We start from the raw sequence: 26,885 nt of genomic DNA, 5'->3' as shown, positions 1-26,885 counted from the left end.
GAGAACAAGTGAACTGGGGGGAAAATCTGTCAAAAGCAGACAGAGTTGATGTTCTGACTGCAAATTGTACCTGGAGCTGGACAGGAAATAATAAAAAGCTTCACTCACTTCTCAGTAGTTTACAATATTAGCCAAGCAGAATGGGTTCATTCTTGTTATCCAGACTGTCCCAAGTAGATCCCGGGAAAGGATCTGGGGCGGTTATCTAAGGTGTCTCTCTCTCTTTTTTTTAAATATTTTATTAATTTTTTACAGAGAGGAAGGGAGAGGGAGAGAGAGTTAGAAACATCCATGAGAAACATGGATCAGCTGCCTCCTGCACGCCCCCTACTGGGGATGTGCCCGCAACCCAGGTACATGCCCCTTGACCAGAATCGAACCTGGGACCTTTCAGTCTGAAGGCCGATGCTCTATCCACTGAGCCAAACTGGTTAGGGCTCTAAGGCATCCCTTTTGATAAATTTTAACTGTGCAGATGTTGGGACATTCAAGTAGTTGCTAGCAAAGAGGCTACTCTACGCAAGCAGAACCAAGGGCAGGCCTAAGACCGAAAAGACCAGAAGCTTTAATTTCAATTTTAAGCGTATGCAAAATGATTCAACTAACTGCCGGAGGAATTACACCACATGAAACATATGCAGTTGCAAATCACACAGCACTTTATTATTCACAAAAGTTCCTGATGCTGCGTGTACAGGCTTGATGGGATCCTGGTGGTGCTGTCCTCTGTGGTCCGGCAGCTGGGCTGGTCCGGTCCGGCATGCAGTGGGCCGGGGTTCCTCACCTGAGAGCTCGATCGCATCTCAATCGGGAGGTACTAGCCGTTCTTCTGTCGTCTGGCAGAGAGAGGAGCGTGGAGCAGCGTCGCTTGCCGGACTGACAAAAGGATGTGTCTTTGTGGCTGTCTCGACAGGCAAGCACTGTTGGCTGGCCAGGACCTATTTTTAAAGCCTGTTTCGTATCCGCAGCAGTTCAGGTGGCTATCAAAGAATTACATAAATGCACACATGTTAATCTCAAACAGGGCAAGGGGATACATGTGGTTATCTAGGGAGAGTACATCATTCACACAAATGCTTATCTTAGCAAGTCACTCTGAGTCAGTAACTGAAGTTCAAATCCTTATTTATGGGGTACACATGCTTCAGGGCAGTGGGGAATGTGTCCTTAATATCACACTTTAGGTTTCAGGAAAGTTAACTCAAACATTTTTAAACCTTTTTAACATTTTTAGACATTTTTAAAGCATTTTAAACATACACACACACACACACACACACACACACACACACACACACACACACACACGTAATATGCAAATTAGCCGGGTGTCACGACCGGCTTGAGAAGGCTGCATCACGACCACTCAGGAGGAGCTGCACGTGCAGATGGGCAGGAGGAGACTGCGTGCCGCCCCCACCCCAGCAGACACACACACACATACACACACACACACACCAGGGATGGGGGCATGCTCCGAGCTGGACTGCGCGGCACAGCTCGGAGCACGCCCCCACCCCAGTGGACACACACACACCAGGGGTAGGGGGGTGTTACAAATGGCCGTGCGGTGCAGCTCAGAGCACACCCCCGGTGTGTGGCGGCAGCAGCTGGAGCGAAGCAGCCCAGGTCCTGGGTGCTGGAGGGAAACTGGTGCCAGCAGCCAGGGGAAGGAAGGCCTATTCTTTTTGTTGTTGTTGTTGTTTTAAATATATTTTATTGATTTTTTTACAGAGAGGAAGAGAGAGGGATAGAGAGTTAGAAACATCAATCAGCTGCCTCTTGCACACACCCCACTGGGGATGTGCCCGCAACCAAGATATATGCCCTTGACCGGAATCGAACCTGGGACCCTTGAGTCCGCAGGCCGACGCTCTATCCACTGAGCCAAACCGGTTTCGGCGGAAGGCCTATTCTTACACGAATCTTCGTGCATCGGGCCTCTAGTTTCTATATATTACTACAACACCTTCAAAGAGAAAAGCCCTTCTCCATTATGAATTAAATTTGAGTCCAAACCTCTTGCAGTCCTCTACACATGTTCTTTTTCCACCTTTGCTCATGTAGTGTTCTCCACTTAAATGCCCATCTCTCTTCTCATGTTCTCCAGGTTCCCATACCAAATTATGGAAGCACTGGGCACCCCAAAGGTAGCCACCTCCATAAAGCTTTCCCAGGTGCAGCCGGCTCAGAGGGATTTCTCTTCTCTGTATTCCCTGAGCATTTAGTCTTTACCTCAGCTCTAACCCATCATATTCCACCTTTGAGAAGGCTAAAAGGCTAATTCCAATGTAACCCTGATGTTTGGGGGGGCTAGCAATCTGAATCTGTGCCAGCAACCTAATGTACATTCTTGATAACCTATAATTATTGATAACCTATAATTCAGTCACTGCCCCTTTTCCACAAACTGGTCTTGCAAGATCTGTTACCTAAATGCTCACACTTTACAGAGGCCATAAACCATGAGCAGTATACAACCCCTGGAGGGGGTTATCAGCGCTGGCATCAGGCCAGGCCCTTAGATATGATCTCAAGACCCCCATCCCAACCCACGGGGCTTTTTGCAAAGCTCACAAAAGGTACAGAAGTCCCATCCATATTTGGGGGACAAAGAAACCAAAGGGGATAAAAGAAGGGCTTCCACCATATTGGTTTGCTCAGACTTTGGAGGCAACTCCTCTGAGACCGCCAGGGTAATAAAGCTGTGTAACTCCATTTCTCTGAGCGTCGCTTGGGTTTCTTCATTCTTCCACAACACCTTGAATTGTGGTCATCACAGTGTAAATCACAGTGTACATCTGGTATCCCATGAGGTTAAGGTTCTGGAAGACAACAGCTGGACCTTGTCCACCTTTGCATCACTCAGCACACAGAAAAGAAGAACCGATGCTCGGTTGATGTCTGATGCATTAAATTGAAGAGAATTGAATTGGAACACTTGGGGTCTCTTTTATGATTCTGTAAATTCCTCAGTTCCAGCTACTATTGTTTGTTGAAAACTGGGAGGTTCTGTCCATTTATAGACATGAACTGGAAGGCCATCTGAGAAGTGAATTTAAGACTTAGGAAGGACAGTGCTCAGATGTGCTTTGGTTCCACCATTTTCACAGCTACTCACCTTTCAGTTTGCCTTCACAAACTCATGCCAGTATTGAATAGTTGCTTTGGCAAGTTGAAGAATTTTTATGTGTCCCTACTGTTCTATCTTCTTCCCATTCCTCACCCCTTAAAAGGGAGCCCGAGGAGGCAGTTGTGGAACAACAATGATGATGATAATAAATAATAGTAATAATGGCCAATGCTTCCATGGAATTGTATTCAAACCAGGCACAGTTTTGAGTGCTTAACTCATGGATCCTCTCTATGGGGTAGGCACTATTGATATCCCATTATAGCTCAAGATACCAAGTCACACAGCTGACAGGGAGCAGAGCCAGGACTCTGACCCTGAAGTTAGAGATGGGGTTCGAATCTCAGCTTGTTACTTACTAATTTGAGACCCTCCACAAGTTACTTAATGCTGAGCCTTGATTTCCTCACTCATAAATGGAGATAATAAATTTCTTCTTTGAGATATATAGAGATTAAATGAGATAACATATCTGAAAGCCCCAGTGTCTAGTAGGTGACTAAAAATAGTTATTTTTTAAAAAGTAAAATAGCACATTAGTAATATTAACATTATAGCAATTAAGGCAGAGCCAAGGAAAATGTGTTTTCATGTTAAAAGGATGTCTCCCAAGTTCATTCTTTTATGTCATGTTGTGAAGGTAGTTTGATTCCAATGTGGAAAAATTCTCTAGCGGAAGTTCACAAGACGAAACCACATTTGACATGTAACACATAGAGACTTAGTGTTCTTCCCATCAAATGAGGCCCTTCCAGCATATGGTATTTTTGCTAATCAGATAACTGTACATTGGGATATAATAAAAGACAGAACAGGCTGACACAAATTGGAAAAGAAAATGGAAAGATCACACTGAAGCCATCCCAAATGGGCTCATATATTTTAATCATTCTGTATTAGCTTGCTGCATCTTCAAATATTTTATTTTCAAATCAAGTCACAGCTGTGTGTACTTTAGGCTGTGGCCGTCATAAACAAATATGAAGAGAAGCAGAGTTAAAACAGATGAGTATCAATGGTTATCCATTAGTCTGATATAATTGGACACAAATGACCATTAAGAGACTTGCAAAAAAAAAATCTTAGAAATAGGACTTCAAGTATGAGCTTCTGCATAACTGAATGGCAGCTTTGCTGGTGCCTGTTGTCTAGTTTGGTCAAGGTTATAATGTTTTTGGGAAGCCAGTCCTCCCCCTCCCAAGTGACTCCATTGATAAGTAAAGATGGTAGAAGATTCCAGAATACAGAGAGCCAGATTTCTATGAAACACAGTCAAAGATTGTAAAGTACATACCCAGCTCTTCTATAGAATTGGAGATGCATTACCATGGAAACTCACTCCTCACCACCACCACCATTGACTGGTTTCAGTTTTTTGGCAGGTAAAGGATTACCACCTTTACTGTCTCCTCTCATCCCTACTCCTCCTTTTTCAGTTCCTCATCTCTCTCTAAACACCTGGAGTTGTCCCATGCTTGGGTCTAAAAACCAGTTTAGTGTCTTAAATATCAATCCATTCCATAAATGACAAATTTGGTAAAATGCATTTACCTAATGTAAGGGATGCCATATCCAATCACTTGGTATTAGGGCAACTGGAGAGAGACCACGTTTGAAAAGTACACCCACAGAGGACGACTGCTCTCACACTCAGAGACGTCATGCTGTGAAGTATCCACAGTGGAGACAGCGTGGAGCTGTACATTCTTTAACACTCAGCTCACTGTCTGCTTCATTTTCTGATTACAAAAATTGTTTGCTTAGATCAGAAAAATCTGAGCTAGTAATTCAACTGGGGACACAGGTCAAGAGGTAAAAGCCAGCTGGGTCGGGGGGGAGAGCCAAGCCTTGAGGCGCCTTCCTCTTGGTCACTTGGGACTGGGGGATCTGTCCAGATTAACTGTGGAGTTTTTCCAGAACAGCACGAACTTCCTCTGGGTGATAGTTCCAAGGGCCAGGCTTACCCTGCAAGAGAAATAAATCAGCATTCCCAGATATCTGACTTGCAGGAGATCTGGGCTAATGATATCCACGTGGGAGGCATCAGGATGGTGTTGTCAGTGGCAGATGCAACTATGAGGTGTGCGAGATCACGCAGGGCGAGTGTGTGGAGTGGCCCCACCATTTAGGACAGGACAGAAGTGGGAGGAAAACCGGAATGGGATAAAGTGAATAGTTTCAAAAGGAGAAATGGGTCTATACAAATACACTTTTCTTCCATAATCATACCTTCAGACTGGCCTTATCTCCTCCACTCCTCACATCAAGTTCTAATCATTCTACATCAGAACCACCTCTGCCTCTCCAATCCCACCGCCTAATTCAGCCCCTTCCTCTTCTACTCGGGCAGCTGTCTCACCTACCGACTATGCGCTGCTCTCTCCACTCCATTCTTCACCCAATAGCCAGTGATCTTTCTAAAGTAAGGATCTGATCATGTCTCTCCCCTGCTCAAAACTTCTCAATGGTCAGAATGACCCTAAAATGAAGGCCAAACTCCTTGGTCCAGAATGGGACCCCTGTAACCTAGGAGCCCTCAGTTCTCCATTCATGCCCTGCCCTAGCACGCCTCAGTGCCTTTGCCCACCCTCTTCTCAATATCTGCAATGACTTTCACTCACCATGCTCCCATGGCTGGCTCCTTATCCCTTAGCCAAGCAATTATAACCTCCTTGGAAAAACTTGCCCTTCTCCAGGGTTTGGAAAACTGTCTGAGAGCTAAATCTGTCCTGATGCCTCCATACCGTTTCGTTTACATTTTGTCTGTGCCATTTTTGTGTGACACCAGTGAAACTGAATTGTGGAGACAGGGATTGTCTCCTGCCCTACAGGAACGGTTCGCTGACCCCTGCTCTGGAGTCTCACAGCACTTGGGATACTGTGACACTCTAGTTGGGTTGGGTCTTCCTTATCCCCTAGACCCGTGGTCGGCAAATTGTGGCTCGTGAGCCATATGCGGCTCTTTGGCTCCTTGATGTGGCTCTTCCATACTATGGCCTGGGCGAGTCTATTTTGAAGAAGTGGCGTTAGAAGTTTAAGTTTAAAAAATTTGACTCTCAAAAAAAATTTCAATCGTTGTACTGTTGATATTTGGCTCTGTTGACTAATGAGTTTGCCGACCACTGCCCTAGACCAATGGTTCTCAACCTTTTTAATGCCGCGACCCTTTAATACAGTTCCTCATGTTGTGGTGACCCCCAACCATAAAATTATTTTCGTTGCTACTTCATAACTGTAATTTTGCTACTGTTATGAATCGTAATGTAAATATCTGTGTTTTCCGATGGTCTTAGGCGACCCTGCTAGCGGTTCTCAACCTGTGGGTCTACAACAGCGGTTCTCAACCTGTCGCAACCACAGGTTGAGAACCGCTAGCAGGGTCGCCTAAGACCATCGGAAAACACAGACATTTATATTACGATTCATAACAGTAGCAAAATTACAGTTATGAAGTAGCAACGAAAATAATTTTATGGTTGGGGGTCACCACAACATGAGGAACTGTATTAAAGGGTCGCGGCATTAAAAAGGTTGAGAACCACTGCCCTAGACTGTGAACACCTCAAGGAAGGTTTGGGCCATTTTAAATTCACTTTTTTGTGTATTCTCAGTGTTTTCACAGGGCCTACCCCAGGGTAGGGACACAGTGCCCAGTTTGCCTCAGTCCTGCCATCTTACAATCACGTCTCAGGGGAGGACGGGAATCCTCAGGCTCTGACCCTCAGCACCCTGGAGATTCATCCACAAGTCCTTTCTTATTTCAACTGCATACATAGGCCAGCTTGCGCTGTGGGCAGAGGAGTATCCCCATGGCTGGGCTTTCTGTGCTCTCCAAGGCTGCAAATCCCTTCAGCAGCTACCAAACCAGGTCTCTGACCTCTCAGAGGAGGCCAGCAGGGCCCAGGGGTCAGAGGCTGTGCTTATGTCCCTCCCTGGCCAGGCTGGAAGCCTTGAGAAGAACGCAGTCCTTTCAGAAAGGAAGCCTGGACTCAACCCCTGTCTTGAACCTCTGCTTCAGTATTTCCAGCTCTGAACTTCAGGGTTTGTGTTCTTCCCACTTCCTTCAGCCCCTCCAGGTTCAGGCCTGCCTCAGAGATTAGCTGCTGCAGACTTCCCACTTTGACTCATCCCATCCAGAGGACTTAGAATTAAAATCAGCCTCGTGCAGAGTGACCTGGGGCAAGTCAATTCCCATCTCTGAGCATTGTTTATAAAATGGAAACAATATTCTCTATCTCTAAGCTTCAAACTAAACCAGGGCTGGGCCAGTCTTCTGGGTTCAGAAGGCTGCCAGGAGGCCCCAGCTCCAGTCTAAATGCTAGGGACTTCCCTGTGCATCATTTCGTCCCCTGAGACATGGGAGCCAACATTTCCATTTTGCAGAAGAAACTGGAGCTCCAAGAAAAGAAAGGACTTGCCCATGGTTACATGGCTGGTAAATGGCTGGGCAGCTGTTTGAATCCAGGTCTGCCTGATGTGAAGCCTCTTTTTGCCCTTTGCCCTCCCTGGGCCCCTGCCCTGGGGTGGGGGTGGGAGTGGTCACCACCTTGTAGAGGATCCTGCCCTCCTGGAGCACGTAGAGCCTGTCGGGCAGCGCCGCGTAGAGCTGGCTGCTCTGGTTCTTCATGGTGTCCACCACCACAGGGCACCGGGGGCTCCTGTCCAGCAGCAGGTAGGCTGCCTGGAGGCGGTCCTGGAGGTTCCGGTGATTCCTGATGACCACGTTGTTCTTAAAAGCCCAGCCATCTACAAGAGAAAGGCCAACCAGTGGACCCCACAGGCATAGTACACACTTCCTTTAGTCTAAATAGCCCCCACTTTTAACTGGGGGGTCCCAGATTGAGGACCCTTGGCCATGATTTGGCCCACTTTCCTATTATGGGTAAACGCATGAGATCAAATAGGGAGTTAGTGGTTGATCCAGAACTAAAGCCCGCGGCTCCTGACATCCAGATCTTGGCTCTTCAATGTGAGACAATCCAACAGACCAGTACTTCTCAGACTTTAATGTGATAATGAATCACTCAGGGATCTTGTTAAAGGAGGATTCTGATTCAGTCTGTCTAGGGTGGCCCTGAGTCTAGCTAGCTCCCAGGATGCCAAGGATGCCGGTGCCTGCACCACACTTAGGCCAGGATCTAGAGCAGTATTTCTCTAAGTGTGAGCTGCCCAGACCAGTAACATCAGCATCTCCTGGGAGTTTGTCAGCCGTGCAAATTCTCGGGCCCCATAGACTGACCAAGAATGAATGGGTCAACAATCAGTTTTAACAGCCTTCCAGATGATTCTAACACATGCCACAATTTGAGAACTACTGCTCTAGAGTCTAGACGATTTTCCTCTTCTATTTATTCTCCACCAGAGTTCTTTCCAAAAAACGCAAATCTGACTATGTCACTTTCCTGCTTAGATCTAAGCAGGATGGCTCCCTATCACCTTCAGGATAAGCCCCAAGCTCCTCAGTATTGTCTACCAGGTCCTGAGTGACCTAGCCCATCTCTCTGGTCTTCTTCCAGCTTTTTGCTCCAGCCAGTGTAATACTTGGGGATCCTCGACCCACTCACCCCCAAGCTGTCTCTCACTTCTGCCGTTTTCATCGAAGCTCCTGCCTCTGGCTGGACTTTCTCTCCTTGTTTGGATACTGTGACTTCTGCTGCTGCAGCAGATGTGTTAGCTCTCTAACAGCCTTATAATAAGCCACTCAGGGTGAGCTTAGAGCCAAGTACAGCTACTAGCCTGGCAATGACCTCCTGGTCTTACTACCTTCTAACTTGTCATCCAGAAATCTCTGAGAATGATTCCTAACACAAAATTTGGTCATGTTTTTTTCTGATTAAAAACCAATTATGAGACCAACTCCTTAGCATGACATTCAATGATCCCTGTCATCTCTCCCCACCTACATTTCCAGTCACGGCTGCTAGTCCTTTCACATCTAGCTAGAGTGGACTCCTCAAATGATGCTGACACCCCTCTGCCCTTTCTCCTTACCATCTCTTCCATGTTTGAAATCCTACCTGTCCTTTTAAGGCTCAACTCTACACAGGGCTGCTCAACGTTGGCATTATTGACATTTCAGGCTAGATAATTTTTTGTTGTGTGTGTGGGGGGACCATCCTGTGTGTTGTAGGATTTTGAACCGAAACCGCCCCCTCCACCTTCAATTTGTGACAACCAAAAATGTCTTCATATATTGCCAAATGAGCCCTGGAAGACAAAATTCCCCTTGGCTGAGAACCATTGCTCTAACATGGTTCTCCAGGAAAGTTTCCCTGACACACTGAGTCGTGTGATATTGGGCAAGTTTTCTAAAACTCTAAATTCTCAGTTTTCTTATCTGTAAAATGGGTTAATAGGACCTACTAATTAATAGAACCTATTAAATAGATGACTGTGAGGCTTAACTCAGATAACATGAATGTTATTCCCAGTACTCAGCCTGGTTCATAGGACCTGCTCAAACTCTCTTGATTTATTTTGTCTGACTGCCCCAAATAACAGAAAGGTAGGAAAGAACCCAGTATGTATTATATACTGCAGATTTTCTGCTACTTTGCTCTGAAGATGTTTCCCCCAGCCCCTTCCAAACCAAACCATTTAAAGATACTTAAGTTTAAATGGAAGATTTTCAATTGACCTCATTTGCCTGGGTGCCCTTCTGCCTGCTCACAGGAGGTGGCACTTATTAGCTAATGGGCCCACAGGTTGAAAAAGTTACTATCAATTGCTATGTCCCCTTCTACGTGCCCCATTTCTGAGGAGCCTGGAACCCAGACAATGTGGTCATGGGTTCCTTTGGAAGCCACATGGCCTGTGCTTACAATAATAGTTATCTCCCAGGGTAATATAAGTTGCTTAAGTCCATCAGCAGAATTTGCTTCACCTCCTGTGTTTCAAAGTCCTCTGCTCAGTACCCTTCCTCCAAGAAAAACCAGTATTTACAGTATTTATTACTTTGTAGATGACAATAGCACCACGTTTGGGCAATTAGTCAATGGAGCTTCACAGCAACCTCCTGTGGAGGCCAAACAGAGCTGCTCACCCCCATCCTACAGCTGAGAACATGGGGGCCCAGACAGGAGCGCTGACTTGCCTCCCAACTTCAACTGTGAGTTCCTTAGAGGCAAGAACTGTGTGTATCTTTCATCTCTATAGCCCCATGCCCACCACAGGGCTGGGCACATAGCAGGCACACGTTAAATATTGCTGACTGAGTGGTTTTGTGGGATCAGTGTTGCCATCCCATTTTAGTGGCGCAGAAGCTGGCATGGAAGGTACATTGGCCCAGGTTGTGTGGCCAGTACGCGATGCAGCCAGGACTCAGGTTTAGGCCTGAAACTCCAGTCTGCTCCTCCCACCACATCTCCTACTTTCCCATAATTTACCTGGACAAACGTGGTATCTGTGAAAAAGGAAACTGATTGATTTGGGCCACAGATCCTAGACCTCCTGGGATCAGAGGACACTGGCTCTGTGCACTTCAGTTGTGGGGTTCAGGCCATACCCACTTCTGTCTGAGTGACAGAAACAAGTACCCTGGGGAAGGAGAAATAAATGCCCCAACCAGGAGTGGCAGAGCACAGAGGCAAGAAATCTGGTCTGTGTCAGGATAGGGACAGGAAGCTTTTCCTCAGTGGATGAGGTAGGCACCGTGGGCTGTAGGAAGGGTTAAACCAGCTGGGTCTGACTCAAGGAGAAATGGGTGAGGAGACAGATATCAGGACCAGAAACAATTTCTGTGATGGTCTGACCACCCTTGTCCCAGTTTGCAACTTATTTTTTAGAGATTAAAGCTGGAGCCCTAGCTGATTTGACTCAGTGGATAGAATGTCAGCCTGCGGACTGAAGGGTCCCAGGTTCGATTCCGGCCAAGGGCACATGCCTGGGCTGCAGGCTCGATTCCCCACCCCCAATGGGGGGCATGCAAGAGGCAGCCAGTCAATGATTCTCTCTCACTGATGTTTCTCTCTATTCCTTTCCCTTCCTCTCTGAAATCAATAAATAAAATAAAATTTAAAAAGACTTAAAAAAAAAAAAAAAGCTGGATCCTAGGACGTTGCTACTCCAAGAGTGGTCCCAGAACCAGCAGTCTCAGGATCACCTGGGGAGGCCCTGGCCTGGTGGCTCAGCTGGAATCTGCATCTTAGTGAGATCCCAGGTGGCTTAAGTGTAAACATTAAAGTTTGAGAAGTGCTGGCCCAAGACGGTTAAATCAGCCTGGACCGAGCTTCAGCTGTCAACTGTGATGACACCAAAGCAGCGACTCTGTTCAGCTGTGGAGACCACAGACACCTGTGGGCACTCACATTCTCTTTTACTGTTTCAATTTTATTACGGACATTTTTAAATATACACAAAAGCTGAGAGAAGAATATAGTAAAACCTCTATGTAGCTATTACCCTATGCTAATATTTTAAGTTTCCTCAAAGTCTTAATGAGGACAGGGGCTGCCAGGTAAATGAATAAGTTGAAAGCAACTTTCAAACCTTTGGGTACATATAAATCAAGATGCAATGGGCCTGGGGTAGGACCCAGGAATATGCATTTTCAATAAGCAACCCAGATGGCACTGACACTAGGGATCCTGGGACTGCACTGGAGAAAGCACTGCTGGATCAACTTTGCTGAAAATTAATTAATAGCAATCTCTACCCTTACTACACGTGGAGGAACCAGCAAGGCCAATACTGGCCTAAAACCCTCACTTCACTCATTCACCCACCTTTTACTAGGTTCTAGCTCTGGGACATGGAGTCTGCCTGGTGCTGGCTGACAAAAACAAATATTGTGGGGAGAAAGGTGAGTAAATGACACTCATTCCACGCGGCCACTGAAGCCTTTTGCCTTCTTCAATCTCTGGGTTTGAGAGTTGGGCCAAGGTCATGGGTTTGAACCCCACAAAAAGCAAGAAAGATACAAGTGTATCTGACCACTAACTTCAGCATCGCCCAGAGCTTGTTAGAAATGCACATTCTGAGGCCCCACGGGGATCTGACAGACTCTGTCCAGCAGGCGCTCCTGATGGTCACTAAAGCTTGGGAACCACTGACGGAGATGAACCACGATGTCCCTTTGAGCTCAGAATGGCTTGGGATGGATTTCACACGTACTAGTAGCTAAACGGCAGTCATTTCACTTGTGACATTTCAGCTCTAAACTCCTTGTAATTGTGCTCATATTAGCTCCTCTCTCTTTTTTAAAAAAAAATATATTTTATTGATTTTTTTACAGAAAGGAAGGGAGAGGGATAGAGAGTTTGAAACATCGATGAGAGAGAAACATCGATCAGCTGCCCCCTGCAACCCCCCACTGGGGATTGCCCGCAACTAAGGCACATGCCCTTGACTGGAATCGAACCCAGGACCCCTCAGTCCACAGGCCAATGCTCTATCCACTGAGCCAAACCAGCTAGGGCTAGCTCCTCTCTCTTGATTTCCCTACTTATCCATTCAGAATATTAGATGCTCCCCCAGCTAGACCCTGTCACTCCAGGTTTTCTGCTCTGTGTGCCTAGCTGAAAGCACAGACTGAAGTTAGCAAGTGGTGGGTAAACCTAGCAGGGACTGGGAGATGGTGGGTGAACAGCGACTCTTTCCCTCGCCTCCTATACCTCTCTCCAACCCCAACCTTGGTGGAAGGTGAGCAAGTAAAGAGAGGGCAGGAGGAGGTAGAGGTAGGGAATCTTTGTGTACCTGATGCATGTGCTTCTTCAATGTAAATGACGAGAAAATCTGCTATGGCGCTAAAGTCTTCAATAAGTCTCTTGAATTGGTCAAATTTGAAAAGAAATGAAGGTCAGGTACAACTTCCAAAATTCAGCACCAGTGGCCTGTTGCCTGAAACAGAAATGGAACCATCTCCAACCAATCATTTACACACAGCATTTATTTTACAAGCATCATCTTTGCTTCTGCTTCAATCCTGTTATCTTTATTTCCCCCTCTAAGATGGACCAAGGGCACAGTGAAGCGGAGGAGAAGCTTAGAAAGCATGACTTAGCAGTAGCTGGAGCCAGTTTACTCCTCTATAAAATGAGGGGTTTTATCACGCAGTCTTAGTGGGCCACCACAGTTGCTGGGTGAGGATGAAAAGAATGATAAGAAGAGTCCCTTTGAATGCAGTTTACAAGGCAAGCATACATCCATTCTCTCATGGGATGTGATTGGTATACTACAAGGTAGATAATAGCCCTCCTCCCCCCCCCCCCCCCATTTTATAGACAAATTGAGTTTTATAGGCCTGTCTCATGTCAATAGGTCAGCAGTGGAGTTAAAATTAACTCTGGCTCGTAGACTCTCAATTCAATGTTCTTTCCATTCAAGGCACCTGTTTTCTCATCCACAAATGTACATAGTAATAATACTTCATAGGATTGTTATGAGAATTAAAGAAGTTAATACAGATAAGGGCTTAAAATGGTGCCTGGCCCATAGTAGGTGCTCAATAAATGTAAGCTGTTATTAGATACTAGTAGCCCATTGCAGGAAGATTCCTGCAATAGGGCTTCCTGCTGCGCTCTCCCCCGCCCCGCCGCTTCTCCCCAGTTTCGCTCCCTTCTCCAGTGCTTGGCTTCTTTCTACGCTGTCTTGATATGCAAATTAACCGCCATCTTGGTTGGGTTAATTTGCATACTTGCCCTGATTTGCTGGTGGGCGTGACTTGGGCATAGCGAAGGTGCAGTCAATTTGCATATTACTCTTTTATTAGGTAGGATTATCTTCTCCCTGAGCCAAGATGTGGGGGAGGCAGTGAAAGGGACTCCAGGAAGGGCAGTGAAGGGTGGGAACAGGGCCAGCTACATAATTTACTGTGCAAAATGAAAACTCAGGGCCCCTAGTTCAAAAAATGGGGGGGGGGGATGCCATTTAGTATATCCTATATAATAAAGAGGTAATATGCAAATTGACCCTCACACAAGATGGCCACCCCCATGTGGTAAAAAATGGCCACCCCCATGTGGTCAAAGATGGCTGGCAGGGGAGGGCAGTTGTGGGCAATCAGGCCAGCAAGGGAGGGCAGTTAGGGGCGACCAGGCCAGCAGGGGAGGGCAGTAGGGGGGAACTCAGGCATTCAGGGGAGGGCAGTTAGGGGTGACCAGGATGACAGGGGAGGGCAGTTGGGGGTGACCAGGCCAGCAAGGGAGGGCAGTTGGGGGCCACCAGGCCTGCAAGGGAGGACAGTTGGGGGTTACTGGGCCAGCAGGGGAGGATAGTTGGGGGCAATCAGGCTGGCAGGGGAGCAGTTAGGCGTCAATCAGGTTGGCAGGGGAGTGGTTAGGGGGTGATCAGGCTGGCAGGCAGGCGAGCAATTGGGAGTCAGCTGTCCTGGATTGTGAGAAGGATGTCTGACTGCTGGTTTAGGCCCGATCCCTGTGGGATCGGGCCTAAACCAGCAGTTGAACATCCCCAGAGGGTCCCAGATTGGAGAGGGTGCAGGCTGGGTCCCAGATTGTAGGGGTCCCAGATTGGAGAGGGTGCAGGCACCGGGCCTCTAGTTAAGATATAAAGATTTTCCTTATCTTCTGTGGTCTCTGTCTTGCTCTAGCCTGGTACTTTTTTTTCCTTTTTTTTTTTAATAGCAAAGGTGGAAATTTATTGAAGAACAAGTACAGATTCCCACGTAGGGAAGGGGAAAGAATCTCACAGCATAGACTCCCACGTGGTGGGGGGAGGGGGGAAAAGAGTCCCACAGAAGAGACTCCCAACATGCGGAGGGGGAAAAAGTCCCACCGACTTCCTGTTTCCACAGTTTATAAAGGCTGAAAGTCCCAGTGCCTTGATATCCCTTCTGATTGGTCACTATGCCCTCAGACTAGTTACTATAGTAACTCCAGAGCTCAAAGGTGAGGTTTTCCTCCCCTCCTTCCTTGTTTTCCTATTCCCTTTGGGCTTTCTTCTGCTCCCTTTGAATGCGTGGTTTCCTTACCTTTATTTTGTAAATACAGACCTTCTGCTGTTTCCAGCTCCCTCATTCTATGGAAAGGTACCTGTTGCAGCTTTCCAGCCCTGTGCTTCTTCCACGGTCCCCTTAATTGCTAAGATTTCTAAAATGTCCTTAAACATGTCTTGTCCACCCCTGGAAATTCCCGTTTCAGTACACTGTGCCGATCGTTGGCCTTCAGACAGGTTCTGTCGCCGCCGCCGGCTTCTTTCGGCTTCCAAGGTCCGCTGTGCCAGTCGCTGTTCTTCAGACATGTTCTGTTGACGCCGTTGCTTTCTTTCCGCCGCAGCGATCCGTTCCGCCAGCCGTTGCTCCTCAGACATGTTCTGTCGACGCCGCCGGCTTCTCTCGGCTTCGCAGGTCCGTTGTGCCAACAGCTGCTCCTCAGACATACTCTGCCGACGGCGCTGCTTTCTCTCGGCATCGGAGATCCGTTCCGCCAGCCGCTGCTCTTCAGACATGTTCTGTTGACGCCGCTGCTTTCTTCTGGCTGCAGAGATGCGCTGTGCCAATCGCTGCTCCTCAGACATGTTCTGTCGACGCCGCCGGCTTCTTTCGGCTTCGGCGGTCCGCAGTGCCAACAGCTGCTCCTCGGACATGTTCTGTCGACGGTGCTGCTTCCTTCTGGCTTCAGAGATACGTTCTGCCAAGAGCTGCTCTTCAGACATGTTCTGTCGACGGCGTTGCTTTCTTTCAGCGGCGGAGATGCGCTGTGCCAATCGCTGCTCTTCAGATACAGTCTGTCGGCGACGCCGGCTTCGTTCGGCCTCGGCGCTCCGCAGTGCCAGTAGCTGCTCCTCAGACAGGTTCTGTCGACGGTGCTGCTTTCTTTCGGCCGCAGAGATTCGCTGTGCCTGTAGCTGCTCCTCAGACAGGTTCCGTCGAGGACTCCGGCTTCTCCCGGCATGGTTGGCGGTCAGTGTGAGCAGGGTCCTCTCGGTGCTGTCGCTGGCCCGGGCCCCGCTGCCGCTGGCCGTGGTGGGTGCAGAGAGGTGCCCAGCAGCAGAAGCGTGGGCAGCGATGGGCACTGGCGCTGAGGCCGGCTGCTGGCTCACAGAAACTGCAGTAGTTTTACCCACTGAATTACAGTCTTCGACCACAGAATCCTCAGTGACATCACTGGTTTTCTGCCATGGCGCTAGCTCCTCCTCCTCACATTCCACAAACTTGTCCTTCGGCTCCAGCTCCTCCTCCTCACATTCCAGAAACAGGTCGATGTCCGCCATGCTCCCGGGGTTGTCGCCGTCCCCGCTGCCGCTGCCGGTGGTCTGGCCCAGTGAAGGCGCCATCGCCTTAAAGGAACCTGCACTCGGCGCCGCCGGGAGAAGAGGATGGGAGCAGGGGAGGGGACGGTGGTCTGACCGGGAGAAGGCACCGTCGCCTTAAAGGGACATGCACTGGGCGCTGGGAGAAGAGGATGGGAGCAGGGGAGGGGACGGTGGTCTGACCTGGAGAAGGCGCCGTCGCCTTAAAGGGACACGCACTCAGCGCTGGGAGAAGAGGATGGGAGCAGGGGAGGGGACGATGGTCTGACCTGGAGAAGGCACCGTCGCCTTAAAGGGACATGCACTGGGCGCTGGGAGAAGAGGATGGGAGCAGGGGAGGGGACGATGGTCTGACCTGGAGAAGGCACCGTCGTCTTAAAGGGACATGCACGGACATGCACTCAGCGCTGGGAGAAGAGGATGGGAGCAGGGGAGGGGACGGTGGTCTGACCTGGAGAAGGCGCCGTCGCCTTAAAGGGACATGCACTGGGCGCTGGGAGAAGTGGGTGGGAGCAGGGGAGGGGACGATGGTCTGACCGGGAGAAGGCACCGTCGCCTTAAAGGGACATGTACTGGGCGCTGGGAGAAGAGGATGGGAGCAGGGGAGGGGACGGTGGTCTGACCTGGAGAAGGCGCCGTCGCCTTAAAGGGACAAGCACGGACATGCACTCGGTGCCGGGAGAAGGGGGTGGGAGCAGGGGAGGGGACGGTGGTCTGACCGGGAGAAGGCGCCGTCGCCTTAAAGGGACATGCACTGGGCGCTGGGAGAAGGGGGTGGGAGCAGGGGAGGGGACGGTGGTCTGACCCAGAGACGGCGGCCTCGCCTTAAAGGGACCTGCACTCGGTGCCGGGAGAAGGGAGTGGAAGAGGGAGATTGGGGGGAGACGGAGAAGAGGGAATCGTTGAAAGCTCGTCTCCCTGAGGGTGTGAGGAAACCTCCCTCGGGTTCGAGTGATTTGGGATGGATTTTTCCCCCGCCAGGGGCCGGAGGTGGGGGTAGGGGCGGGGCAAGGGAGAGGGTGGCAGGGCCAAGGAATGCGGCTCTGTGTACTGGAGCTGGGGAGAGAGACTCCCCCCACCGACCCTCTCGCCCTGCCTGGCCTGGTACTTTTTGTTGCTATTTAATGTTGCACTCCCCTGGGCACAGGGATACTCATAGGGTGAATGCAGACTCTCACAGTCACCCAGGAGCCCCCAAATTCAGTGTGCATGTGAATGTGTGTCTGTGGCCACTGGCTATTGGCGTTCCTTTCCCTCCAGCCACCAGACCAATGTACCACATCCCAGCCAGGAACACAGAAATTTAGCCAGACATTTCTCCTGCCCACCCCAACCCACAGGAGATTACAAACTCTGTGCAGCGACCTGCCAGATACCTAGATGCCAGGGGAGGTGGGCAAGAGACTCCTATCAAGGCACCCCAGTCACTTGCCAAATTGCACATGATGCTGTCAGCCCTGGATGGGGACGGCTGCCTCCATGCCCTGCAATGAGACACTGTGGGTTGCCCACACCTGATCTTTCCCATGCCCATGCCCAGGCCCTGTGTGGGCCAGAAGGTGGCAGCAGTGACTGGGTGGGAACAGGAAGGAAGCTACCTGGGATGGGAGTGGAAGAGTGGGCCTTGGAGAGCAGGGAGGCTATGGGAGGTGGGATCCTACAGAAGCCAGGTTCCAAGTACCCAGGATATGTTCCATTGTTGCATCAGGTTACAAAATGCAAATTCAAAGATAAAACTATTAAGAATTTCAAGACAACTATAACAGCATTAAACCCCAAGCACAGGGCCCTTCTGAATGTGGGACCCAGTGTGATTCACTGGTCCCATGAAGCCTGCCCTGAGTGGGTGCCTTCTGTAACTCTCCAGCCTAGATTGGGGGCAAGTCTAGGGAGCTGCTAGCACCCTGTGGTTACTTACGGCCAGAGCTGACAGTGTTGAGCCCCTACTGTACTCCTGTTAGAACATGCAGTCCTGCACTGGGACATGGCCTGTGCGTGTCTATATCCCCCAGGCTACTCATTGCCCTTGAGGGCAGGGCCTGTTCCTTACATCCCCCACATGGAGCACACTTTTTTTCATCTACAAGCATTTATTCAGCACTTAAATATACAAGGCTCTCTGTGATATGCCAGGGACTCGGCAGAGAGCAAGACCAGCAGGTCTCTGCCTGCATGCAATTGGAGGCCTGCTTAATGGGGAGACAGGCAAAATATAAGTAAAGGTACAAATGAAGTAATTTCAAGTTGTGGTGTTACAAAAGAGGCTATAAAGGAGTGACCTGCTTTAGACAGACAGGTCAAGGAAGGTCTCTGATGAAATGTCTGTCATTTAACTGGAGAAATGGAGATTAGGAATGAGCCTGGGGGCTAAAGGGAGGAGAAGCAGACAAAGGGACTCCATGTAGAAAGGCCCTGAGGAGGCACAGACAGGTTGGTGTGTTCAAGGACCTGTAAGGCCAATGTGACGGAAGCCAGGCTGGGGGAGAAATGAGAGCTGTGGATGGAGAGGTAGGTATGGGCCAGAGCAGGCAGGCTCTCCTACACTATGAGGAATCGGAATTTTATTCTAGGTGCAATAGGACTTCATGGAGATTCAAAGCAAGCATGGTGGGTATTCGTTATAATTTTGGCTGCCCATCTCCTAATTGTCCTTCCTACTTGGAATTCCCTATTTTGTGTATTATTTATTGATGGGAGAGTGTGCTCAGCCTTGCTCTATGGAAGACAGAGGGGCCAGGGCACAGTCAGTGACTCAGGTAGGGCTGATTGGACCCTCCCACATAGATCTTTGATTCTGGAATAATTGAGATGGTAGAATTCATCCACGGTCCAGTGGCAGTGCCCATCAGAGATGGTGGAGTCCCACAGTGTTTATGGTTTCCCATGGCAACCACAATGCTAGCAGCATCCAGGCCTGACCTTTGATGCTAAAAGACAGTCCAGGCCTAGTGCTCCAGCTGTGGTTGATTCTGGGGATCTTACAATTTTCTAATACATTCCTTTGTGTATGTGTATGTGTGTGACTAAGAAAACCAGAGTGGCCCAGCTGGTATGGCTCAGTAGTTGAACATCTATCTATGAACCAGGAGGTAACGGTTCGACTCCTCGTCAGGGCATATGCCCAGGTTATGGGCTCAATCCCCAGGAGGGGGTGTGTAGGAGGCAGGTGATTGATGACTCTCTCTCATCATTGATGTTTCTATCTCTTTCTCCTTCTCCCTTCCTCTCTGAAATATATATATATTCTCTCTAATAAAATGGTAATATGCAAATTAACCATCACTCCGCTACATAAACAGCGCCACCAGCCAAGCCACGCCCACCAGCCAATCAGGGTGAGTATGCAAATTAACCCATCCAAGATGGCTACAGCCACAGAGAGCAAGGTTTCCCAGGTAACAGAGCAAGCCAAGCTTTCCATAGCCATTGCAGGCCTAAGCCTCCACTCAAGCTACAAAGTTTCAATTATAGAAGGTAAACAAATTCAAACAAATGGCGGCAGAATGGAGCTTGAGAGAGCAGGCCAGGGTTGCCGACGGCAACAGGGGAAGCAAAGCTTTCCACACACACTGGCCGGCCAGGCCTCTGCTTAAGGCTACAAAGTTTCAATTGTAGAAGGTGAATTAACTGCCACAGAAATGGCTGCCGCCCCAGAGGGAGCAGCAGGCTTGGCTCCGCTCCAGGCTACAAAGTTTCAATTGTAGAAGGAAAATAAATTCCAGATACCAGGGCCTCTGCTTGGGTTGCCAGGGGGCGTGGCCGACCTGCAAACCATCACAGGCCCTTCGCTCAGGCCGCCCCACGCCCCAAGGGAACCCCACCCTGATCCAGGACACCCTTCAGGGCAAACTAGCTGGCCCCCACCCTTGCACCAGGCCTCTATCCTATCTAATAAAAGAGTAATATACAGATTGATCATCACTGCAACACACAATATAGCTGCCCCCATGTGGTCAAAGATCCTGCCCCCAGGTGGACACAAGATGGCCACTATAAGATGGCCAGCAGGAGAGGGCAGTTGAAGGTGATCAACCCTGCAGGAGAGGGCAGTTAGGGGTGACCAGGCTGGCAGAGGAGGGAAGTTGGGGCAAACAGGCTGGCAGGGGAGCACTTAAGCATCAACCAGGCTGGCAGCGGAGTGGTTAGGGGGTGATCAGGCTGGCAGGCAGAAGCAGTTAGGGGCAATCAGGAAGGCAGGCAGGCAAGCAGTTGGGAGCCAGCAGTCCTGGATTGTGAGAGGGATGTCCGACTGCCCTTTTAGGCCCGATCCCACCAGGATCGGGCCTAAAAGGGCAGTCGGACATCCCTCCAGGAGTCCCAGATTGGAGAGGGTACAGGCTGGGCTGAGGGACAACCCCCTGCCATGCACGAATTTCGTGCACCGGGCTTCTAGTATATACATACATATATATATATTACAAAGTGAGTTTCTATTGCTTGCAAGCCAGCCTCCTGAGGCTACAGGAGGACTATATAATGAAAAAATGATCAGGTTTATACGGAAGATCACTCTGGCTGTTCTAAAAGGAAGGGACTGAGGTGGGAATGGAAGCTATAGAGAAACAGTTGGGAGCATGGGAGGAATCCACATGAGACAATGAGAGCATGGGCTAGTGTGTGGGCAGTAGAGAAGGAAAAAACTGGAATTGACAGGACTTGCTGATGGATGGGGAGTAGAGGACATCTTACCTTGCTTGTGGTTTACTTGGTTAGTTATTTCTTCACCTACTTCCGCATAGGATTTGAAGTAGCTTAGGAGGCATAGAAGAGGAGGGAAATGTGGAATACATAAACAGGCTTTAAGGTCCCTGCATTATAACAGCTGATATTTGATTCTGAGTTTCCTGGTGGCCAAGTAAAGGGAAGTCATTGGTTATAGTCCTCATTTTTCAGTATATGAGGAGAAAGCAGGCCAGTTTCTTTGGAGATACACGGTTCTCCCTGTCCTTGGCTCACAGATTTTCTCTTATGAGGCCCTAGAGGGTGTTGTGTGGGCCTCTGTCGCTGCTGGTGGATTGCTCAACGAGTCCTTGCCCATGTGACAGGGTTACTCGGGCCTCAGCAGGAGAAGCTCAGGGGCCAGTCATGGACAAGGGGCTGACCATTGGCCTCTAATCCAAAAGACTAAAGGTCAGGACCAGAGTTAAATATTAGCTGTCTGGAATTTGTTTTTAGTTGGAAAGAAAAAAGATTCAGCACCCACCAGTACCTTAGAAGAAACAGAGCCATTGGTTTGTTTATAGTGTGGTGGGTGCAGTGATCAGTATTGAGGGCAAAGTTTAAACTCAGTTCCCCGCTGTCCTGGTAATAGAGAGAGGAAGGACAGGTACAAGGGGGTGGCAGCGCTGAGGGCTGACACCCTGCCCATGTCCACAGGCCATGGTGCAGAACACACCTGTCAAGAACGTAGGGCAAAAACTGTCAATCAACTCATCTGTAAAAATGGGAAAGCAGCTCTGTGGTAGTGCTGGACTCAAACCTACCATCCTAAACTCCCCACCCCCACCCCAGACCAGTAAATTAACCCCCATACTGGGCTCTCTCAGCACAGAAAGTCCATTTATAATTACTAGATGACACTTCATAAATATGCTTAGAGAGATTTTAAATGATATTAAACAAGGGCTGAAATAAATCGGTTTCAGATTAACTTCTAGGTACCTAGAAAGTAAATCATCAGGCTTGCCTTCCACCACAATACACAAGTTAATGTTTTGCTGTGCGTGCGTGAGTGTGTGTGTGTGGCTGTGTGTGTGTGTGTGTCCAAAGGCATGTTTATGTCATATCTGTGCATGTACATGCAGAGGATAGGTGGTGGCTGAGAATTTTTCTGAGCCTCTGTTGTCTTACTCAATGAGCGGAAGTGCACTGGCTGAAAGTCAGCAGGCACACTTTCTAGTTCTGGCTCTATTAGAACTAGCTGTGTGACGCTGAGCGAGTAATTTACCTCTCTGGGCCTTTGTATATGAAAAATGAAAGAGTTGTTTTAGGTTACCCATAAAGACTCTGCCAGACCTTCTCTTCTGTGGCTCTAAAATGAGTTCAAAGTATACAGCAGAGCTTTTTGTGGCTTCATGGGTTTCCAAAACAGTTACAGGATGTCTTTCTAATAAGCAGACCTGATCGTGTTAACTCCTTGCTTGAAAACCTTTCTAGAACTCACCAACACCCTCAGGATAAAGTCTACTCTACTCTTTGGTAAGACACATTACCTCCCCACTCCCCAAGCTCTAGTCCTTGATGGTATCTCCAGCCTCATCCTTCACCCCTTCATGCCTTCCACACCCCACTTCTGCCCAACTGACCAATGCTCCTCCCCATCTCGGACCTCTGCTGCTCCCTCCTCTGTCTTTCTCTGCTCCCACCCACCCCAAGGCCTCACTGTCCCTAGACCAGTGGTCGGCAAACTCATTAGTCAACAGAGCCAAATATCAACAGTACAACGATTGAAATTTCTTTTGAGAGCCTAAAACCGACTTCTGCGCATGGGCCACGAAGTTTCAATCGCACTATACATGCGCGCCCGCACGTGGTATTTTGTGGAAGAGCCACACTCAAGGGGCCAAAGAGCTGCATGTGGCTCATGAGCCGCAATTTGCCGACCACTGCCCTAGACAATCAGTTCACCATCATCCTTTCCAGGAAGCTTTCCTCTGAATACCTCGCTACCCCACCCCACTTCCTCCAAAACCCTCTGGCTCCCGCCCCCACTACACTGTCTCCCTCTCTGGGTTATGAGATCAACCAGACAGAGAGCAGTCGTGTTGCCCTCAACACTGATCACTGCACCGACCACACTATAAATAAACAAATACCAGCACCTGTTATTTCAGGGGACTCTGGGTCAATGTGTTGAAAGCCAACTTTATTTCATAAATAGAGTTTTCTTTTGTCTTTTAGCCTCTTTCTCCCTTCTTTCTTCAGTCTCAGGTAAATAAACAGCCTTCAAAATGTGAACTGGCCCACTAAAACAGTTGAGAGGCAAGTAAATTCTGTGAATTGACCATGAGGCAAGGTGGCTTTCATGGAATTGATCGATAGATGATTGATATTCAGCACATCAGCCTGGTTCTATCACAGTGCTTGGCACATAGTAGGTGCACAATAAAAGTTAGTTGTTACTACCATTACTCTTATTATCAGTGGCCACTTGATTAGTATTTGTTGAATAAATAGAGGTCATTTGTGCACCCTGTTTTAAAGTCACGAGCAAAAAAAAAAACCTCTTGGCTTTCCTCTTGCTTGCAACACTTTCCCCTTTTCTGTTCTCAGGTACAAAAATCTTATTCTTCAAGGCCTAGTTCCAAAGCCTCCTCCTCCAGGAAATCCTCCAAGCCCTGCAGGCAAAGATCCTAGCTCTATAGCCTCCCCCATCTCACAGAACTGTAAGCATTTGTATATTATGTCCATCTGTTCTGTAGAACCGTAAACTCCTTGAGCGAAGGAGCAAGCTCTTACTTAACTCTGTGTCCCTGGCATCTAGCTGAGGGCCTGGCACATAGGAGGTGCTCATGAATGTTTTTTGGGGTACAATGAAAAAAAAACAGGAAGAAGAGGCCCTGATTCTGGGTCTGAGTCAGTCAGTCACTGGCTCTGTTACCTTTGCCTCTCAGTTTTCTCCATTTCCTTTCTAAAAGGAGAGGAATGGATTAAGTCAACATTTCCTTTTGGAACCATTATGATGATAGGCATTTCCTCTGGTGGAGTGTGTGTGTGTGTGTGTGTGTGTGTGTGTGTGTGTGTGTGTGTGTTAGGAAAATTTGTCAATGCTGTGTTAAAGTTTTTTCAAGTTTCGTTTGTTTGCTCTTAGGCTTTGGATCGTCTCAGAGCCTGTTATATGTTCACGCCCACTATGAATTTCCAAGAGAAGGGTGTAGTGTGCAGCGTTACCCAAACTACTTCGACCAGGGGACTCTATGTAATACAACGTATTTGTGGGACTTGGGTTCTAAAGAACGCTTTTAAAAGCACTAGATTAGCCAACTGCCTCAGGGACCTTCTCTACTCTATCTGCTGTGTCTAGGCCCTGGGAATTCAAAGATGAATCAGACACAGCCTTCTTGCAAGGCTTCCCATTGGGCAAAAGGAAAACACATGCTTAGGCAGCCCAAGGCTGGGTAGGAACAGTCAGTGACCGAGGAGAGGTGCAGACGGAGAGCCATGAATCCAGAAGGGAGAGAGCATCTGAGATGGCTTCACAGATGGGGTGGCAAGAGAGGAGGGCTCTGAGGGTGAGCGGGATTTGAACTGTTGCTGGAGTGGAAGAGCCAACAACTTCAGCAAAGAGAGAGGAGGGAAGCACCACGACGTAGGAGGTCCAACAGTTGTCTGCAGGCGGTGAACATGAAGGGGAGGTTGCAGGTAAAGTTGGGAAGAAAAGCTGGAGTCAGTCCAGGGAGGACCTTGAGCACAAAGCACAACCCAGGGAGGCCCTTGAGCATGTATCCTGAATGCGTGGGCGTTTGGGGGAGGGTGAAGTTTGGTGAGCTGGGATGCTGGATGGGTCAGGAATGTGCTTGTGGAAGGGTATCTGGAAAAGGGGAGGAGAAGTCCTGGCAGGAAGAGCAGCTGTGAGGACAAAAGGAGAAAACTGATTGGAGAGGGCTTTCAGAACCCAAATAGGTTGAGCTGGTTTTCTTGGAAGAGACAGAGAGCACAAATATTTACTGTGCAACAACCATGAGTCAGCAGCAGCCCTGGGGGCACAATAGTGGGTTAGAGCCATGGACTCCACCTGGACAGAGCTTGCGGGCCAGTGAGGGAAACAGACATTAATCAAATACCCACACTATTATTACACCTGTCCTAGTTTGTAATTATAAGAAAAATTTAGGATGTTAAGTATACAAGAAGGGGTAACCTAGTCTGGGGAAGTTGAGGTTGACTTATTGCAGGAAGTGTCACTGAGCAGAAGTCGGAAGGATGCATAGGAGTTGACAGGGCATAGAGGGGGTGAAGTGCATCTCAGGCAGAATGCCCGTATGGTAAGAGCAGTGCTGGGGGAGATGAAGGCCATTGGGTTGGTTTGTGGTTTGAGTGCCCACAAAGAAAGGTGCTGATGCCCCTCAGAAAAACAGAATCCAGGGAAAGTCCTGGTTTCTGGAAATAGGAAGTGGACAAGAAGCAAAAGAATGAGCAGCTGGAGTAGTAGAAGAAGAATCCAGGACTTTCCAACCCACCTCCCACCCGCCTTGAGCATCCCCATTCCAAGCACCTCTCAAGCAAGCTATATCAGCCTCCTGACCTTGCATGAAGTCCCAAATGTTACACCTCTGTCCTGAAAGGCGGACCACAGGGCAGTTTGGAGCTAGACCCCCTTCCTCAGTCTTGTCCTCCAATCGTTGCCAACGGACCTTCAGGACGAACCAGAAATACTGGGTGCTGAAGAGGGTGGGAGCCCAGTTATCATAGGAGAAGTGCGGGTTCTTCCGATTCATGGCCAAGATATGCTGCTTGACTCTCCTGGGAAACAGTTTCAGTTGTACTTTGCCCAAGGTCACATGCAGGGCCACCTGCAAGAGTATCCAGAGCCTCTTCAGCCACAGCCCTGGCTGAAGCAGCCCCATCTCGGCACAGCCAGAGCTGGCTCTGAGGCTGATGGACAGAGACGCAGCAGCTGGGCCACAGTGGGCGGAGCTGAACAAAGGTGCAGGGTGGAAGTAGCCAGCGCTGGCCAGGAGGAAGCTACCAGGACAGAAGGTGTCTGCCTTCCTGTCAATGGAATGGAAAATTCCCTACCAGGTGCTTCAAAGATCTGTTCTAATTATTATCATTCCTGATCCTTTGCCTTCACCTTTGAGGGATTCTTGGACTGGAAGACTTCAGATCTTAAATTCTCCCTCTGATAAATGTTCAAGAACAAACACTTCAAAAGATCACACTTAAAGGGACTCTGTGGTCCTTTAGAAAGGTTCTGTTGCAAGCAAGTACGTTCTAATGTTAATTATTCTCTTAATAAAGTAAGTGCTTCTTTTACTAATGAAAGATGTTTTTTCCCACTCACAGCTTCTAGCTGGTGGTTGAGTGTTTCTGGAGGCGGAGGCATCCCTGGAGTATTTGGGTCTGGAAGCCCCCAGGCAGAGGCAGAGCTGGGGCCAGCCCCAGGGAACTCTGGGCCTTGGACTTCCCTTAGCACTGGGGGCAGAGTATAAACACAGCACTCTCCGATCTCAGTGGTGTGGTGGTTTAGAGTGGGGGAGAAACAAACAGAAAATTATCACTCAGTTTTCAAAGTCTTTGTAGTCTATCGTTTTGTCCTTAAAGATCTATGTAATTGGACACAGAGATACAGAGAACAAACTATGGTTGCCAGTTGAGTGAAAAAGGTTAAGAAACACAAATCGGCAGTTACAAAATAGTCATGGGGATGTAACGTGCCACCTATTTCGGTTCTCCCTCACCCACACGTGGCTTCAAACAGTCTTAGCTCTTAACACCAGGTACATCAACAAAAGGAAAAGAGGTCTGTGTGTGGAGACCTCAAAAGAAAAAGATTAAAGTGGTACCAACAGTCCATCCCTTACTTGCAACCCCTGGAGCCAGGTTG

The 26,885-nt window shown here is 48.7% G+C and overlaps 1 protein-coding gene across 3 annotated transcripts; it reads right to left on the bottom strand.

Annotated features, from left to right (window-relative positions):
• Positions 1-716: 716 nt before the first annotated feature.
• DIO1 (iodothyronine deiodinase 1) lies at positions 717-26,146 on the bottom strand. 3 transcript variants are annotated; one of them, XM_079777380.1, is made up of 4 exons: positions 25,584-26,146; positions 12,827-12,970; positions 7,680-7,879; positions 717-5,098 (listed from the first exon to the last, which is right to left on the bottom strand). In XM_079777380.1, exons 1-4 carry the CDS (start codon positions 25,903-25,905, stop codon positions 5,030-5,032), a joined length of 735 nt encoding a protein of 244 aa, XP_079633506.1. In that variant the 5' UTR covers positions 25,906-26,146; the 3' UTR covers positions 717-5,029. The 3 variants fall into 3 exon arrangements, with proteins under 3 accessions (XP_079633506.1, XP_079633507.1, XP_079633505.1); XM_079777381.1 differs by lacking the exons at positions 717-5,098; positions 25,584-26,146 and adding an exon at positions 15,060-15,244 and having other exon boundaries at positions 6,615-7,879; XM_079777379.1 differs by lacking the exons at positions 717-5,098; positions 7,680-7,879; positions 25,584-26,146 and adding an exon at positions 15,060-19,533 and having other exon boundaries at positions 12,834-12,970.
• Between the last annotated feature and the right edge of the window lie 739 nt (positions 26,147-26,885).

Source organism: Cnephaeus nilssonii (genome assembly GCF_951640355.1).
Source record: "Cnephaeus nilssonii genome assembly, chromosome: 7".
In the NCBI taxonomy this organism is placed as follows: Eukaryota; Metazoa; Chordata; class Mammalia; order Chiroptera; family Vespertilionidae; genus Cnephaeus; species Cnephaeus nilssonii.
The sequence above is the reverse complement of the archived record's forward strand: the minus strand, read 5'-3'. Positions and strand labels throughout refer to the sequence as shown.